Genomic DNA, 20,415 nt, shown 5'->3' on the forward strand with positions numbered 1-20,415 from the left:
ACTTTGGCCCAATTTCCTTTGGTACTTAGTGTAATTAGAAGTTACTGGACCCCATAACAAGGTTTTCTACAGGATCATTAAACCTTGGGCAAGATAACCTAATGCAGATATATATATACACTAAAATTCGGCACAAGTCAGGACTCCACTGGGCCCTTTGTATTCCTGTCCTCCCAACTGTACAGATTTGCTATATGAGTTGACATGTATTTTTCCATCTTCTTTCTATCACTTGGTAAATGATATGTTTAGCATATGTTATATGATAAAATGTACAGCAATACCCAAAAAATAAGTTTAATAAGCCTTTATTTGCATCACATGGCTTTGATCTGTAACAATCTGCTAAAATGCTACAGATCAATGCCAAATTAAGAAGTCTGGATATGACTCTGAAGTAAATGTTGCAGTTGGTGATGTGATTGGTCATTGACCCGCCCCTGCCACCACCAGCCCGCCACTAAAACTTCACTGCTCTGACATCCCCAACCCAACTCCCTTCCAGACTTGAGTGGAGTGAAACATTACCGGTGATGTTACCCAGGGCAACCAATCAGCAATTACATTTCAAAAGTTAGAAAAGCAAAGCAAAGCATCTGATTGGCTGCTATGAGCAATATTACCAGTGATGTTTTACTCCACTTTTTACAGAGCATGATAAATAAACCCCTTATAGTATAGAAAAGTTGTCACCTTCCACACCTTGTATGTGTGCAAACTGACAAGCACAGGATAGGTCAGCACAGAGGGGTATATTTTTTGAATAGTGTGTGAGCCAACATCTCCAGTGATGTCGCTATAACAACCAATCAGATTTTTGCTTATATTTACTAACTTGTAGGTGACCGTTCAAATTTAATTTGTAATTGGTTGCTATGTGCAACATCACCAGCGATGTTGGCTTACACACTATAATAAATATGTCCCAGAGTTTCTTTCTACAATATTAGGAGGAGGGATATTATTTCCTATATAATTGGCATGCTGTGACATCAGAATGTGAAATAATAAATGGTAGATGAATACATTTACTAAATGTATTGTCACAGCTACTGTCAGACTAGCATCCCCCGGCCAGCCGATAGAACTGGGTGCAAAACACAACCAGAACAAAATCATGCAGCCCTGTTTAAGCTTAGGGGCAGATTCATCAAACTGTGAATTTAAAGCTCATTAGAAATTAAATGCAATTTATCAATGGGTCAAAGTTAGATTTCACCATTTAATAAATATGTTTTTAAAAATAGATGAATAGAAAGTGGTTGAATTTTATTGTGGTATAATTTCACCGATTAATAAATCTGCCCCTCAGTGTCTGCATGATTTGGTTCTGTGTTTGGCTGTGTTTTGCACCCAGTTCTATCAACTGGGTGGGGGATGCCAGTCTGATAGTAGCTGTGACAGTACATTTAGTAAAGGTGTTCATCTACCACTTATTATTTATTATTTCACATTCTGATGTCACAGCATGCCAATTATATAGGAAATAATATCCCTCTTGTTATTTATATGTAATATACAAGTAATCATTTATGACAAAAATGAGTGTACAGGAGGTACCACTGTCCAGCAAAATATAAGAAGTGCGTTTCCCTACTGATAACATTTTTGAGCTTCTGGAGGGGGGGCCTGAGCCCCAAAGTTCCGCTACTGGCTCCAGAAATCCTCTCAGGGTCGGACTGGGCCGCCGGGACACTGGGAAAAATCCCGGTGGGCCCCGGCTCTAGTGGACCCTGTCGGCCCAGACCCGACCCTTGCCGGCGCTCCCCCTGCCCGACTGTTCCTCCCCTGGCATATTAAATTTACGTGCTCGGGGGAGGACGTCGGGTGGGTGGCCCTGCGAGGGGGGTCAAGTGGGCCCCTGCGGAGGGGGGGATGCGGTGGCACAGGCACCTGCAGGGCCCCTGGGGCGGGAGCCCCGGTGGGCCATTCACCACCCAGTCCGACCCTGAATCCTCTAATAGATTAGAAAAGATAATATACGGTTATTTGAAATCACCTTAGTGTTCTACAACCTTTATAAAGAAACTTGCATGTGGCCTTGTGCTTTTATATGGTCACAGAACTCCTTGGTGTCTTATTGACCTTATAAATTACAGTAGTGCTTGGGGGCTCTTTATTCTGTAAATCCTCTTTTTTGTGCAAACAAATTATTATGATGCAGGGTTGTATATTAATGTAATTTTTGTGACTCTTTATAGACAATGGCACATGAAGTGCTTTATCACCTGCAGGAATCATGCTCCCCAGTACATGAATCTTGCTCCCCAGTGCATAGTCATATCTGAAGGTAAAACATTACATTTAATTACATATTTGCACAAAAATGAGAAGTGCCCCATGCTCCATTGCACTTACAGTGAAATTGAACCAGAATTGCTATTTCATGGTATAAGCAGAAAAGCCCAGTGTAACTGGAAATAGGCAAGTAAAAAAAAGTGGTTATTAAGATTTCCAAAAATAACACTGGATGAAGGATTAGGATCAAGTAGGCACAAGAGGTCCTCATTTTATTCCCCCAACTGCTCAAATGGCATATGTGTCTCCCATGAACTAAAAAAATGTTTCCAAAGCTGTGGTATTTCTACTAATGTAATTTGCAGGTATCATTTTATTATAGCTCTAGTGAAAATATTTAGTGATGAGTAAAGGAGACATATAGCATAAGTGGAGAATAATGAATAATACATGTGGCGGTTTCACTTTGGCCTCAAAATTATCATTATCTTTAATAATGACCCAATTATTAAAGCTCCCTATAGATCTGCTCTGGTCCCTCTCCCGGTGATTGGTGTTATTGGTTCCTATCCCACAATACAGCATGTTGAGTGTGGCAGGATCCCCTGCACAGCCTGAAAAAAGGAGGCAGCAGGAACCACAGCTGTTTTAAGCACATTTTATCTATATTTAAAAGATCATAATACTCTGGCACACTTTTGTTTTTTACGTAGAAAAGTACTCAATGTTATGACTAGCATGTGCAGGATTATTTTCATTTGTATTTGTTCTCTGTCAATACTAATTTTGATAACATGGTTCATGTAACTGACGTCTGGTTTTGTACAAGCCCACTGGAAAATGGAAAAACACAAGAATCTGAAAAAGTAAATGAGGAGACACATACTGTACCTTACAGTACAAAGGTAATCTTCAAACAGCAACTGTGCATCAGAAGTTGAATATCACACTAGAGATACAAGATAGTCTCTGGCATACCCATTCAGCAGATTCTTCTGTTCACTTTTCCCTGCATTTTACATTCAAGCTGATTTAATAATGACTCAAAGGGAAACAACGATAGACATACAAGGTAGTACTGGACACTTATATATAACACAGTTATATATAACACAGCCAGTACATGAACACTTATATATAACACAAAAGAGCCATGAATATCCTGTAAATTATATGAATGACTAACACGTATGTATTATAATAAATAATGCTTTTCCTGTTGTAAAATATGAGGATACTAGAAGTCACCTTAGAATGACTTCATGACTTGGCATTTAGCCTTGTGGTTTAATATTATTATGGAACTCCTCAGCCCTATACCCTACAGCCATATAGATACAAAAAACAAAAAGGTGATTTAAGAAGAACTCATGTTTAAATCACTGGGGGTGCCAAAATGTTCACAATTTGACCCCCTTTTTTCCCTTGCGGTCCCTTAAAGTTCAAGACAGTATTCACTCATGTAAATTAACTTTATGACTCAACACAGGCTGGGGGTTTCCATTACAAGTGTCATTTACAGCATGCAATATTTGAAGAAGATGCAAGTTGGAACAGTATTGGTTTTTTTGTATACATAGTTGAGTATGCTTTCATTTACTTTGCTATAGGACACCTCTCAGGTTTATATGATAAGTGGGTGATATTAGCCATCTAACCATAGCTCACACTACAGCAAATACATTCCTCACTGCTAAGTGAATTATCTTTAGCAGGTTGGACTTTCTCCTTGAGAATTCCAGCTTGATTAGCATGCATTCCTTATCAGTAGCAAAGTTTTCACCATACTGTGGAATGTAGGATGGAAAAGAACTCTCTCTCTTTTCCTTCTGGCTGAAATAATAGTTAATGGAAATAACTTCATGGAGGTTCTATACAGGAGGAACCACATTTTCACACTAAAAGGCCAAATAAAGGCCATTTCAACCGTCGTACGATAATCGGTGCGTGTATGGCATGTCGGCGAGTCGACCGATATCGCAGGAAGCTGCCGATATCGGACGACTCGCCGATCGGACAAGTTTGAAAATTTTGATCGGGCGCCATAGAAGGCGCCTGACCAAAATTCTCCCTTCAGAGCTGAATCGGCAGAAGGAGGTAGAAATCCTATTGTTTCTACCTCCTTACCTGCCGATTCAGCCCTGAATGGTGTGTGGCGGATCTTACGATGTTTCGTGCGACCGATGGTCGTACGAAACATCGTCAGATCGCCACGTGTATGGCCACCTTAAGACATCTGTCAATCCTGCATAGAAAAACAAAACTCACATTTTGATAAATCTGCCCCTTAGTATCTACCTTGCTGACATGTTGCACACAGATAGGGGCTAATGTAATAAAACATCCCAAAGGTTACAGTACAACATATCATTTACTGATTTCTTGGTAAAAGCAGACATCTGATTGGTTGCTATGGGTTACTAGACCTAACACACGTGTAGCAACTTATTTGACATTTCAAGGCCTTCATATTATCTATGGATTCTTTTAATGCAGGTGGTTGGAAATATGTGTATAAAATTTGCAGTTACAGAAGAGGCCTAGGGTCTTAGCTTTTCCTTGTAACATACAAGACATGATATGTGTTAAAGAATGTAATTAATGTTAACTACAAATAAATGTACAGTGCAAATAATTTTATATTTGTGTGGTCTATATTGAATAGCATTATGTTTGCAGCTTATGACATTTCTTACATTTTGCCATTAGAATCTCAAATACATACCAAGGACTTTAATGCATCATGGTTATACGCCAGTATTACTGATACTAGTGTACTTGTCTTTGCCCAAACAAATCTTTCTCAACAGTCCCCCTCTCAGCTACACTGGAGACAATATGTATCAGATCTTTACTGCACTGATATTGGAAGCATCATATTTAATACACTGAGAAAGGACTGCTCTATATTGAAAAACAAATGGGTTCTATTGTTTCTTTATTTTTTGCTTCAGCTGTTTGGTCCAGCAAATCTTTTATTTAAAAAACGGTCAATACATTTGCTTGTGCTTCAGCATAAGTGGCCATCACACAATGAGGAAGGACAACATTCCAAACAATTACATGAGCTAGTTCCTGTTGCTAAGATTTTATGGTACAGCATTAACATGAGAGGAGCACTTGATTCTTGAACAGAACTTGAACTTGATCATAATAAGATGATTGAGCAGAACTGCACACTTCATCTTATGACAGAAAAGAGACTGCATACTGAAAATCCCCGTAAACAGTTATATTGTAATGCTTGGTATGTAAAGCTGGCCAAACATGTTCAGATTTTAGTCCTCTTCAGACGAACATTTGGGTATTGATTGTACAGTTTAATGCAACAATCTAAAACTATGATTCAGACTGAAACAGTAGGATTAAAGTCCTAAAAATAACAAATTGGACGATGTTCTGACCATTAATAATTGGCAATCCTACGAAAGTTATTTCCCAGAAATGCATTGTAGGTCACACATGAATATATTCAGATAGGCAACACATGCAAAGATATTATCATTATATAACTTGCTCATTAATATTTTTATCAAAGGAATCAGATGGCTTTTCTTCTGACTGATCTGTCACTCAGGTTTTCGGAAACACTGTCACCTCTTTTGTGTTTTGTAGCACCATCTCATTAGACCTGGAAACAATCAGAAGATATCCAGCTTTCTAATCTCTCCTTTAGACCGATTTGGCAGCTTATCGGCCCGTGTAGCGGCACAAACGGCGGGCCTGCCAGACCAACATCTGGCCTAAAATCAGCCAGATATCAATCGGGCAGGTTAAAAAATTTAGTCAGATGAGGGACCGCATTGGCTCGTATATGGGGTCCCGGAACTGACTGCGCCTATTACTGGCGTTCTAATTCGATCGTTTGACCCCAGGCCAAATGACCGAACTAGCCTAAATTCACCCAATATCGCCCACCCGTAGGATCTTAACGTGTATGGCCACCTTAAGGCTTAAACACACCCTCAGAGTTGTGAATGATCTGGAAAGGTGACAAATGTATTTTAAAGGCCCCCATACACGGGTCGATAGAAGCTGCCGATATCGGTCCCTTGGACCGACTCGGCAGCTTATCTGCCCGTGTAGGGGCAGAAACGAGCGGGCTGGCCGACCTATATCTGGCCTGAAATTGGCCAGATATCGATCGGCCAGGTTAAAAGATTCAGTCGGATCGGGGGCTGCATAGGCTTGTTGATGCGTTCCCCGAACCGACTGCCCCATTGCCGCCTACATAATCCGGTCGTTTGGCCCCAGGGCCAAACGATCAGATTATTTTTTTTTAACTTCAAGCTCCCCGATATCGCCCAACCATAGGTGGGGATATCAGGGGAAGATCCGCTCGCTTGGCGATCTCGCCAATGGCCTTGGCGATCTCGCCAATGGCCTTGGCGATCTCCCAAACTGGAGAAGCAACTTGTGAACCCTAGCTACAGGCACATGAGGATATGCCTCCTAACAAGTGTCCCCGATCTATAGCATTCTTGATTGCCTCAAAAGTTTACATTCCAAAGCACTTATGACTGACACATGCCCCTGAGGATTTCCTAACTAGAAAAAGATTAGAATATCTCCCTTCCTAGGCTTAAGCAGTGGGTTACAAAAAGATGACACCTTAGTCTGTGTTAGTGGCCACACATTTTTGAAGGGCCTCTTTTTTTCTGTTTTTCTTGGAAATACTGATATCACAAAATTGTCCTGTAGCACATCACCTTTAAATTCTATAAACAGATTTTTTTTTATTGCTGTGTGTGGCACAACCTTTCCAGTTTATTGCAAATAAAGAGTAAAGCAAGAAAGCCTTTCATGCTTGCTTCTTTACTACTGGAGAAGATAGAATGGGACTTCCTAAAAAAAAATAATTGGCCTCCTTTTCCACTGAGATGATTTAATCTCTGACTATGGAAACAAATGGAACTAGACTCTGTTATACAGTGAAAATTAAAAAAGAATGAAACCTGTGCTTGTTTTGGGGCAGAAATTGGCTGTTCTTGACTGCCTGAAATTCACAGCCTGACTCACTAAGAAACACCAGTAATTAGGTTGTTGTCTGACGTTACCAATGGAAGCCAGCAGTGCTCCATTCAGATAGGCCATTAATTACAGGCTACAGAAATACTGAAAATAATGCATTTGTTATCCCAAAGACATTAGGGCTTACAGAAAATTTTAACATTTTGAAGATCCCATTAGTATCTTGACTAATATTGTACTCTTCTAATCAGTTTTCATGGAATAATGTATATAACTTTAACTTTATTTCCTTTAATTTGCTCATCTTTATATCCATCGCCTAATTAATCCTGCAATGGTAAAAAGAAAATACTATCCGAACTAAACTCTTTATATATGGATTTTTTGGGTTAGTGAATAGCATATTCTAAAGGCTCATACAAAGGCCCAGATCTATATACGGAGTTCCCCAGGCCCCTGCCCATGACCACCCCCTTCCCGTTCATGTGTGGCACTTGCGCGCATGCACGCTTTTCCATTGTAGGGTACTAAAAACTATCAGGTCTCCTGCACATCCCTAATGCTTCTGACCCAATTCAGATGCAAGCTGGATGGCACGCCACCCCTAAATTCTTGCCACCCTAGGCCTGGGCCTTTGTGGCCTTGCCACATATCTGGGGCCTGGTCATACAGATCTTAGTTTTAAGGGGATTATGCAGTTTTTTCATAAATTCACTCAGCAAATTCTCTAGCCCCTAGTTTCTAGAAATATTTTGGAGGGATACAGTCAAATCTGGACCCATAGGCTTATGGCACATAACCTGATTAGTTCAGTCTTTCCTTTAGATTAATAAGAATCTTCCTGAAAATGCTCCTGTTTTCTGGCTGAAATTAGCATCATCTCTAATCAGACTGGGTGGCCATAATTGGACCTTAATATGTTCCATGGCCTTTAATGTCATGTAACTTTAAACCACTAGACAACTATTGACATTTTTGAGGATGATAACATTTGTTTGGAATTTGCTTAAATATGAATATGGATTTTAGGGTTTAGATACAGTTTGTCCACATCTATTAATATCAGGATTAAACAACCTGTTTTGTATATGCTTTGTGTTTAGGGTTCATGTTCAGCCATCTATATATCATAAGTTGATAAAGTAGCTATGCTAAGAAATAAATAAATTAGAACCTTGTTCTTCACCATTACAGTGTCAATTCCAGATTAGAGAACTCATGCACAAATGAGTGCCCTACTTCCTTTGTTAGATGCAGAAGTAAGATGCATTCACCTACATTTCTATTTGTCTGGTTATCGCACAGGTCACAAGAGGGAACTATGTTGCTTTACCTATAGACTAAAGAGCACAGATGTTTTAAATATAATAATGTCAGTACAGCTTATATTTACCAGGAGCCATCAAATGGTAGAGGAGAGCACCCTAAAATTATTTTCTGGGTTTAATTTAAAGTATGACAAAAGAGAAAAGTAAAATTAAGTATAGAAAATAGCCAGCTTTAAATAATTATCCTCAGTAGACACAGTTTTTATTATTTATAGTAATTTATCTACATGTTTTTATCGTTCTTTTAAGCATGTTATGATTATTATTTTCCTAGCTGCATTCTGAATAAAGAAGTAAGGGTAAGAATTGGCACTAGTTTTGGTTCAAGGAGCATTGAGAGGAAGGTTTTACCACTGCCATGCCAAATGTGAGGTGCACCCAAGGCACACTCTGGCCTTTGACTACTCTCCTACCAACCCACTGCCACAGCTGCCCATACACTGAAAGATTTGCTCATTTGGAAATGTTGGCTAAACAAGCAGATCTTTACCTGATTTGTCCCCCATGTCCTGGGCCAATTTGGGCTGATTCAAATGTTGGCTCAATGTTATTGTTCTGCACTTAACCGATTACCTTTCTTGTTTTGGTATGCAAATGTCTTCTATTATGACTTCCAAACTGCTGCCTGGTTGCTATCATAATACTTCAGCAACCAGACAGCCATTAAACGATATTTAAAAAAAAAAATATATTAATTGCAAAATGGTCTTAGAATACTGCTAAGTTTTAATAAAAATTAAGGTAAACTTGCCCTTTAAAAAAAAACTAAAACCGCAAAGTCAAAGCGAAGGGAACAGTCTATTCGGACGCATTAACACCGTATTTGAATTTAGTCTCACGAGTAACACACCTCTTCTACAAATACCACATATAACTGAATGCCTAACCAAGAAGAATCAAGGAAATGCAGAGCCAGAGCGATGTCGGGAATATGTTCCTACAGACTGCACTTCTACATGGCACCGGTATTTTTCCACTAGTGGAAGCGCAAGTCAAATAAACAAGAAGCAGGGATCTCTTTCGCGAACTGAACTACATTTCCCAAAATGCATTTCAGCGGGGGAGCATGCGCGTTGTGGCGCGGCTTGAGTGGCAAGTTGTTTGTTACAGTGTAGCACCAGCTGCTTTTTGCACTCTGGAGCTTGTGCAGCTCGAGTCTTCCTGAACTCATTCAGCTTTCCCCCTCTTCTTCTTCTTCTTCTTCTCTTCCAGATCCCCCACTCCTCTGTCTCTTTCCTACTTGCGCCTCGCTCATCCCCTGCACAAAGAGAAGGGCACAATAACGCTAATTAATCCAAAAGCAGACAAGAAAAGAAAAACAAAATACATAAAGAAAAAAACAACGTTTACCCTAGATGGTCTACAAATGAGAAGACGAAAAAGATGGAACTGCATATTCTAGAGCACAGGCTAAAAGTAGCCAGCATAGCCAAGGAAAACATCCAGTTATTTACCTATGGATTAATCAAACTTGCCTTTTTATCATCCAAAACAAGGTGAGTACACGTACAATGTTGAGGGGGGCCCTTGTTTCGGTTGGGGGCCACAGCTTTTCTTTACCTAATTGCTTGCACTGCAAAGGAATGAATTAAAAGAGAAGAGAAAAACAACTTCATGTCTTGTAGGTTGTTTATGTGATTCATCCAGAGAGCGCCTGGGTGCCCAAATGTGGTTGTCATTAGGGGCTAATAATTGCAAGGCTCAGGCTCTAAATGAATGGGACAGGTATTGTTTTTGCCCTGAGGATAAAGTATGCACAAAAGCACATAAACATCTCTAATCCATTCATAGATAGTGTTCAGTGCTTAGTATGTAAATACCCATGCTAGTTAAGGCTGGCATCTTGATTGGCTAAAGGCAATGGGCATCGTTTAGAAATACCCCCCCTTTTTAACAGAGATTTCAAAGCAATATAAATGTGGATGGGGATAAAAACAGGATGAAGGGGAAACTGGATTATCTCTGCATTTTGTTGTTGCTGCAAATTTTTGTTTCAGAGGCCTGAGGTTATATGTTCTGTATCTGCTCTGCTGTAGGGGCAGTTGTTATTTTGGGTTCAGCAATGGCAAACTGTTCTTGTTCGGCAAGGTGAAAGCTTATTGATCATTGTTTTGCATCGTATGATGGGAGGTGAAGGCTCTCTGTAGTGTTAAACACAAGAATAAAGTTTGCATATAGAATAAGTGGTCTGTGTGAAACAATGGCTTGGGTTTGATAAGGGGGAGTGGCAGGCTATCCTGGGCTTGGAGAAATGTGCACACATCATATTTGGATCTTTTGTCTCCCCAGTGGTTCAGCACTGCCATTGTTTGCAAAGTAATTTATTCCAGACCCTTGTTTACTTTCTTCCCCTGTGCACTGGGGGGCTGGGGGGGTAGAGAAATGCCACTGTCTAACCCCACGTGGAAAATTAGGTGTGCGACTGCCTGCAGCATCTCTAAATGACTGAATGGGAAGTCAGTCTGCTTGTCTGGTGTGAAATAGTTAATTCAATTATTCAACAATAGCTGCTAAACCTATTTCACTTCAGTGCCCTCCAGGTCTCCGAATGAAGTGAGTGAATTTAAAATGTGTAATTAGTCTTATCTGTGGTTGGAAATCAAGAAGCGAAATAATTCTGCGTGTTTCGGGCACATATAAATAGTGGCAGTGCCAGTGCTCTTTGACAGAGGAAAACTGTAATGTCCCTGTTTTTCTTCTGTCACTCATGCCAGCTCATCCTGCTGCATTGTTTGTGCAAGTGGTTGTTTGTGATTCATTATGTAGCATTAATATAATGGTTGCAAGAGTAAATAAGGATGGGTTGAGGAGGCTTCTTTGCTTCATAAGGCCTTTATGCTGAATGAATATATCAAGCAAGAAACTTGCATTGTTTGGAGACTCTGAACTCTGTTAGTCATTGTGGTCTTACTCTGCCATCAATAACACTTTATGTGTTTGCAAAGATGCAATGGGGGCAGGACTGCTATAGTATTAAAATTATTTTTGCAAGCAACTCAGCAGGTAAGGGATATCATCAGAAAGGCCTCCACATTTAAACTAAGGAAACTAAAATACCCAGTATCCTCTGTCATGATGCTGGCATTGTAGTTCACAACAATGAGAGATCCACAAGTTTAGCTTAGTTTTTGTTGCAGTTTTGCCAATATGACAGCTTGATAAGCAACATCCATGCTGTTGTGTACAGTCTGGAGGTCAGGTCATTGAGCTGGCTCCTTAGAATTTGTTTTCTTTTCACTGCTTGGATAAGATTACTTTGTGTGCATAATGTGATGTTCCTCCTTGCATCTGTATGCCTTACTTTTCTGGCCTTTTATCCATGCATATGATGTTTGCTGACAGCCTTGGGCCTTGCATGCTGTCACATACTACCATGTGTGACCAAGACAAATAACTGATACATCTGAAGAGGTGGGCAAATATTGGGGCTGAGGGGGTCATCAAACTTAGTCTCGTAAAACTGTACAGTTTTTTTTAAGGTATTTGCTTTTTCTATATGGAAGTGTTGCATGTCTGAAGAATTACAATGTTCAGGAAAATTTTTGTGAATTGGTAGATGTTAGATATCCTGATGAGTTCCATGACCATTTTTATATTTATCTGATTTTTTAATCTGTTTCCTATATAGCACCCATTTAAAAGCATAAGGCCACATGCTGCATACTTTTATACACATAGTGTATAATACTTGCATTTTAATTAGTGGTAACAAACGTGAAATAACTATGCACAACTTGTAAAAATATATCATTTAGGTCAGTATTCCCCAACCAGTGGCTCATGAGCAATATGTTGCTCACCAACCCCTTGGATGTTGCTCCCAGTGGCCTCAAAGCAGCTCCTCATTGTTGAATTTCTGATAAGGAGGCAAGTTTTGGTTGCATAAAAACCAAGTATAATGTCTTCTGTAGGCTGCCAGTCCACATAGGGGCTATTAAATAGCCAATTATATCTCTTATTGGCACTCCCAGGAACCTTATTCATGATTGTGTTGCTCTCCAACACTTTTTCCTTTTAAATGCAGCTCACGCATATAAAAGGTTGGGGACCTCTGATTTAGGAGTTTGGTAGCTCTGGTGTGCTATATGTTATTATATTTAGGAATGTTTCTGCCTAGTATTGCACATACTGTGTGGCCCTACTATTATTTGTAATACTCCAGAGCTTGTTAACCTTCCAACAATTATGTTCTAATCTGCTTCCTTATGACATCATGAAGAAAGAGTGGTGAATTTTCTTTAAATGCCATCTGTTCAATAATATGTCCTGCAAGGTTTTTCTAGTACTTTTTATAGATATACTATAAATTGTGTCTAATGTGACCTAGAAATGAAAGCTGATCAAGCTTATACTTATACTTTATAACAATATCAAGAGTACATAGTGGTGCCAACATATATCTTGAGTAATTTTCCTATGTGATAATGGCAACAATAAAAAAGGGTGATTAAATTTGTTTGTGAGAAATAAACTTACATAGATCAAGTAGTGCAGTGTCCTCTGCCAAACATAGTTTGCTTAAGGCCTTCTTACCCACAGTAGCCAGTTAAGGGTTTCCTTTCAAAGAACAGACTAGTAAATAGCACCTACTGATTGTTTGCAATACAGGTTTAAAAGTCTCAGAACTGTATCATTTTCACTACAGGTTCCATTATCCGGAAACCTATTATCCAGATTATAGAAAAGCCATCCTCAGTAGACTGCATTATAAGCAAATAATTTGTATTTTTAAAAAGGATAACCATAAGGGTATCCTTTTTAAAAATACAAATTATTTGCAAATTATTTGCTCATCCGGAAACCCGTTATCCAGAAGGTTCAGAATTAAGGAAAGGCCATAGACTCCATTATAAGCAAATAATTCTAATTTTTATAAATTATTTCCTTTTTACTTAAAAAAGTAAAAAACAGTGCCTTGTACTTGATCCTATCTATATATAATTAATCCATATTGGAGGTAAAACAAGCCTATTAGGTTTATTTAAGGTTTAAAGGATTTTTAGCAGACTTAAGTTATGGAGATCCAAATTACCGAAAGATCCGGAAAACCCCAGGTCCCGAGCATTCTGGATAATGGGTCCTATACCTGTACTTGATCCCAACTAAGATATCATTTATCCTTATTGGAGGCAAAACAATCCTATTGGGTTTAATTAATGTTTAATAGAATGACTTATTAGTAGCCTTTAGGTAAGGAGATCCAAATTACAGAAATAATTCTTATCTGGAAAACCCCAGGTCCTGGGCATTCTGGATAACAGACCCCTCACCTGTATTACGTCATCTTATTGTTATCATATGGTTATATTCACCTTCAGAGCTCATTTCATGGCCTATCCTTTTTCTCCATTGTAACATGTTCATTTCCAAGTCGCCATTTTTGACTTGCATGTACTTGTCAAACTCTTCCAATACTTTGTTATACCTGGGTTACTGCAACACTACCTTTTACTCTGGTTTTCTACTACACAGAGACATTTAATGGTTTATTTTGTATTTCTTAAGGGTTTAGTATTATTATACTTATTATGAGGATGGGAGGGAATACATGGTGAGGTAATTTATATTTTAACCATATGAGTCTCCATAATTCTGATTTAAATATTAATTCTTCTAAGATTGTGCTTCAATAAACCTATATTAAGTAAACCCCAGGAAAGCCACGAAGTCCCTTTACTCTTACCATACTGTAATATTACTGCAACCACTCTTTAATATTACATAGTGTTTTTTTTCTAGTTTTCTAGCTAGTTTGCTATGTTTGACAGTCTGCGTCCAAAATATCTGTATTTGTATTTGTTTCCTTGGTCTTGGTTGCAGTGCTAGATTTTTTCTCCACACTGATCATGCACATTATCTAAACAGTTCTTCTTGTTTAGCGTTGTTTAGTATTGTAAGTAGGATTAACCTTATTATTTATGCCCAGCAGAATATTTTATAGCATCACCCTTTTGTTGTTATGATTCGCTTACCAGTACCTCTACTGACTGGCTTTTCAATAATATTCAAAATATTATTACAGGTATGGGGCCTGTTATCCAGAATGCTCAGAACCTGGGGTTTTTCCGGATAAGGGGTCTTTCTGTAGTCTGGATCACCATACTTTGTCTACTAAAAAATAATAAAAAAAACTCAGTAGGACTGTTTTGCCACCTATAAGGACTCATATTTTAGTTACGGTCAAGCACAAGGTACTGTTAATTATTACAGAGAAAAAGGAAATAATTTTCAAAAATGTGAATGATTTGATTAAAATGGAGCCTATGGGAGTTAGCCTTCCCATCATTTGGACCTTTCTGGCTCGGATAATGGATTCCATACCTGTACTTATATTCAAAGTCCTCCATTTTTTAATGCAAAAATCTAAAACAAATATTCAGATTACATTTGTAGAATTTAAGTTCTAAAAATAACAAATCTGATAATGTTTTTGTTCAGCTAGAATACAATGGCTCTCTTTATCTCAGTTCACTTTCAGTGCAACCCTTTTATGCGGGTAAATACAGTTAGCAGTAGCAACCAATGAGACTTACCTTCATTTTACCTTCATCTGTCTACAGTAGACAGAAGCTAACTGCTGATGCACTGGTGCAGATTTTTCCAGGGTTATTAACACACCTAATGTGGCGCAGTTTGCTATTTACTTATATTTGTATCTGTAGGGCTTTATTGTTTTCTTTAGAAATAAATGCTCTTAGAGCAATGCCAAGTGGAGTAAAAGTCTAACTTTTTAATAGATTAAGCACATGGAGCCAAAGTACCTGAAAACGACTACGTTGTTGTTTCCGTTAATTGCCTGTTCAAGGCAATAGTTGCCTAAAACTGCGGCAGACTGGTTAGGGCTCTGGCACAGGCGGAGATTAGTCGCCTGCGACAAATCTCCCTGTTTGCGGGCAACTAATCTCCCCGAATTGCCATCCCACCGGGCGAAAATGTAAGTCGCCGGTGGGATGGCACACGCTGCGCAGGCGATTTCGGCAAATCGCCGAAGTTGCATTGTGAGGCATTTCTCCCCGTGTGCCAGAGCCCTAATACTTTCACAGAAGCTCCTGTGAAGTAAAGCAAATGGAATATCACTTTTTTAATATAATCATTTGTTCAAGACCTAATTTACCATATGAAACATTAATGTCTTTAATGAGTTTAGTTGTCCTACTTTGAACTATATGCTGTATTCAAGTTGTAATCAGAATTATTAGTTGCAAATGCTCTAAGTAACTACTATGGAATACCAGTTAACAACACAATTTATAGTCTTCAGCTTGATATATATTATTCTCTAGAACTTGTGGTTCCCTCAGAGATGACAAGAAGATGGTGTTTGTTTGGTTTTCACTAATCAAAGCAGATCTTGCATGCAGTACTTTGACATACCTAGATGGTCAATAATCATCTTTTTAAAGGCCAAAGCTGTACCAACATTTGTGAGGAAGTAAATGTACATGTCAAATGCATAGTCTATAGCAGTGCTGTCCAACGTTTACGGTGCAGAGGGCCGGAATTTCTCTAGCATACATGGTGGAGGGCCGCTAATTGAAGCCAGTTTTGACCACTCCCCTTTTTGAAGCCACACCCACTTCAAACCACACCTATTTTATCACAATGGTGGTAGCACAGCAAAATCCCCAATGCTTGGTCCTTACTGTGGGGATATCAACCATCATTCATATGTGAAAGAATTATGTCATATTAAGATATACCCTTAAATTCCATATGCCTCCTCCTCCCCTGTGGATAGCAGAGCAACCCTCAGTACATAATTACACACCTTAGGGACCATTTAATGGCTATTTCCAACTTCTAACAAACTCCCACAACAAACCCCTGCCAGGTTCACCTCCCACAAGCAGCACAGGGTAAGCAGAGTATGGCACACACAGGCAGCACTCTGCCTGTCCTATGCTGTCTGTGTGCCATACTCTGCCTGTCCTACCCTGCCTGTGTGTGCCATACTCTGCCTGCCCTACCCTGACTGTGTGTGCCATACTCTGCCTGCCCTACCCTGACTGTGTGTGCCATACTCTGCCTGCCCTACCCTTCCTGTGTGTGCCATACTCTGCCTGCCCTACCGTGACTGTGTGTGCCATACTCTGCCTGCCCTACCCTTCCTGTGTGTGCCATACCCTCCCTGATCTATGCTGGCTGTATGTGCCATACTCTGCCTACAGTACCTATGTCTGAGGTGTGAAGAAGTGAACAATGGGAGTGATTACAGTCTGAGCCTGAGGTGTGAACACTGCAGGGGGTGAACAATGCAGGTATTAAAAGGTGTGAAAAACACAGGGGATTACATTTTCAAACAATACAGAGGGATTACAGCCTGAATCTGAGCTGAGAACCATGCAGGGGGCCAGTAAATCTCAGTACTGATACCATTTAATGCTTACTCAAAGGTAAGCCATCAAAGCAGCCAGACAGGTGGGGGGCCACACAGAGGGGGGTCGGGGACCGCCAGTTGGACAGCACTGGTCTATAGCACAAAAAACTGCATCACATGTTAAAAATACAAAAGGCTGTGCTTAAATTGCTCATTTCCCAGACTATTGGGTTTTATTATATCTCTTTATGCCAATTGCTCTGTCATTGTGATCTCCTTGTCATCAGCTCAAGATCAACTGGTGGATTACAATCTGGTTTTTTTTTTTGGTGTGTTAAATTTGTTTATTTTCTGGTATTTATATAGTGCAGACACATTTATGCTGAGTTTTACATTATTTATAAAAGCCCTGCCGCAGTGAAATTTACAATCTACGGTCCCCATCGAATAGACCAGGGGTGGCAAACTTTTTGGCTCACGGGCCACATTTACTTACCCCCGGGCCAGGGCGGGCAGGGCCAGGCCAGCGTTACGGCCCCTTAGTCTGAGATGAGACTTGGCGTCGGCGGCGGCCCGGATTAAAAAGGCCAAGGGGCCGGATGTGGCCCGCGGGCCGTAGTTTGCCCACCCCTGGAATAGACACATTGTAGGGACAGTTTTATCAGGAGCTAATTAACTTGCCTGTATGTTTTTGGGGTGTGGGTGGAAACAGGAATACCCGGAGAAAACCCACACAGATTTGGGGAGAAAATTAAAACTTTTTGCAGACAGTGCCCTGGTGGGAATTGAACTCAGGACCCCAGCACGCCCAGATATTCATTTGTAGCATATTAATCGTGGATGCTGTTGTTGCTTTCTGCTACGGCTTTCTTTCTAAATGTACATTCAGGTTCCCCCATCTCTGGCATTTTCAGTCTGATAGATTATGGGATATAAATGTTTGGATAACTGCTTTTATAAAGCAACTGGAATTATTTATTTACCCATGAGTAATAAAAAAAAAAAAAAAATCATAAGCAGTTTATATCAAATTAAAACATGAAGCCTTATTTCATGAAGATTTTTCTGATTTGCTTTTTGGATGATATCTGCACATTCTAGAGTAGTGTCACTATATAGAGGTTGCAGATAATATGTTTTTCATTGGTTATCTGAAGATTATCATAATACATTCTATCAATTTTAGAATATATACTAAACTATACTGTAATTGTAACCAGGGGGGATATTAATATTTAACACACATTCTTTATTTGTTTTATTGCTACCATTTTGCCTATTATTGGGTCTCAGAAAATGCATACCTATTTCATTTTTACTGTTTTACTGATGAAGACAGGTAACGGACAATAGACATATAGGATTAAGACCTTACCATTTTCAGTTATTATACTTCGTTCACCAAGTCTTTCTTAGCATTGTGTCAATGTTTACACAACAGAAAAAATATCTTTAAAATGACTTGTGATGTTTTCAAAACAACTGAAGTAAGATATTTTGTTTAGTTTTACTTTACTTCTGCTTTTTTTGGATAAATGTGAGTGCACAGCCATTGTGTTGTCGCTCCCTTCCCCCTTTCCAAAAAGGTGTCTCTTGGTGATACTTGTAGGTAGGCAAATATTGGCTATTTTATAGTATCCTTAGTTATTTTTTGTGAAATAACTAGGTATGCATTAAATTCATCATTCTTGCATTCAGCCATATACCTAAATATTCCACAAAAGATTCAGCCAGGTACCAAACTAAATCCAAAACTTTAATTTGCTTATTATTTGGAAAAATGAAAACATTTTATCAATTGTGAAAAAAAACCTGCCGCTTTCAGTTTTCCAGAGTTTAAAAGTGCTCGACTTTAAGTGTTTGGGTTTGGTTTGTCTTAAAGGACAAGGAAAGGTTAATATAAATTAAAAGTAAGCCTAAAGGCATTCTTTTTAAGTACTTACTGCATATCTAAATTCCCAGATCCCTGCTTGCTTCTCTGAGATATGGTGCTGGCAGCCTACAGCAGTGTGAAGACTACAGTGACATCACTGAAATCTCTCTGTCCTTCCTATTCTCTGAGCATGTGTGTAACTTGATCCTGTCTGCTGTTCTGAGCTACACATGCCCACCAGCCAATCAGAAGCAGATCTGCCGGGGGGGGGGGATATACATGTGCAGTATGAAGCAAGGAGGGAAAGGAAGGGAGAATACCTTTTTAAAGATGGCTGCCTGTTCAGGAAATGTGAAGTAATTGTGACTGAGTAAATATTTGATTAGGTGAGCCAAAAGTGTGGCGTTTTTACTAAACAATAGGAGGACTATTGGGCAGTATGCTTTTAAAATTTTGACTTGCATTCTCCTTTAACACATATGATTCCGCTAGGATTGCCACATTTCTTTGGTGTTAATACTGGCCTTTGGGATAGGCAGTGAAATCACTTGGGGCGGGGAAATGGGCGGACTGGGCGAGTAAATGGGCATGGCAGAGGCAGACATCTACTTAACAGGGGTGTGATTGTCACGGAGAGGTTCAGAGAAGGGAGGGATCTATACCGGGCACTGGCCATAGCTGGCGATTTTCCAGCTACGCCGGTCAAATACCTAGGCTAGGTGACAACCCTAGATTCAGCCACATCTGAATCCTACAAAAAGGGCTAAGAATTGTCTAAACCAAATCCAGGTGCATCTCTAGAAAATAAAAAGGAATAAAGTATTATTTGGAAAACATTATTTAGAAAACAGATTAGGCTTCTATGACTTATTACAGAGGACAACAAGGGTACTCCCATCCCTTAGGGATTTTTTATTAAAAGTTATGCCATGAATAAAGGAAGATAAGTAAACATTCTATATTTTATCATGAAGATTTAGACACTATTGGTACAATTATGAGTAGAGTTTACTTTTCTTTTGACAGCGAAATGTATAAGATACATCAGTATCTAAAGGAACAAGGTTGTGTTTGTAGAATAACCTTTGGCCATTTTATTTGCTAAACGTTTATAGAAAACTTAATAGTCCCTTTTAAATTACCTTTTAAGACATAGCTGGCAAGGCCTTCTGACCTCATGGTTTTGTTGTTTATGCCTGTTCTCTTGTTTGTAATTGTATCTGCCTGTTGTATTGTTTGAACTCTTCCAACTATACTGTGGAAAATGTTGTTGCTGTAGTGTAATGCCACACTGTATGCGTTTGGGTGCCTTTAGTGCCATTTATTAAAGAAGGTTAAAAATATGTGACCAAATTTTCCAAGACTACCCCATAGACTTACAATGGAATTGCCTACAAGCACATTGCCAGCATCAACATCTTTCACAGGGTAGGAGAGAGCCCAGCGTGCCTTTAATAGGTTATACACCCTACACTTTTCTTACACTATTTACATTTTGTTCACAGTCACAGCAAGCAGGCTGTGTGGACCCATTTTGGGGCAAGTTTTGTAATACCCCATCTTTTGTATGTGTCAGAATTTAAAGGAACAGTAACACCAAAAAAATCAAAGTGTATAAAAGGAACTACAGTATAATGTACTGTTGCCCTGCACTGGTGCAACTGGTGTATTTGCTTTAGAAACATTAC

The 20,415-nt window shown here is 39.3% G+C and overlaps 1 protein-coding gene across 1 annotated transcript in view; it reads left to right on the forward strand.

Annotated features, from left to right (window-relative positions):
• Positions 1-9,630: 9,630 nt before the first annotated feature.
• castor2 (cytosolic arginine sensor for mTORC1 subunit 2) overlaps positions 9,631-20,415 on the forward strand; it is a 127,936-nt gene continuing 117,151 nt past the window's right edge. The window contains 1 exon segment of the mRNA NM_001011019.1: positions 9,631-10,033. Coding sequence (NP_001011019.1) covers positions 9,921-10,033 — 113 coding nt within the window. The 5' untranslated portion in view covers positions 9,631-9,920.

Source organism: Xenopus tropicalis, chromosome 2 (assembly GCF_000004195.4).
Source record: "Xenopus tropicalis strain Nigerian chromosome 2, UCB_Xtro_10.0, whole genome shotgun sequence".
Lineage (NCBI taxonomy): Eukaryota > Metazoa > Chordata > Amphibia > Anura > Pipidae > Xenopus > Xenopus tropicalis.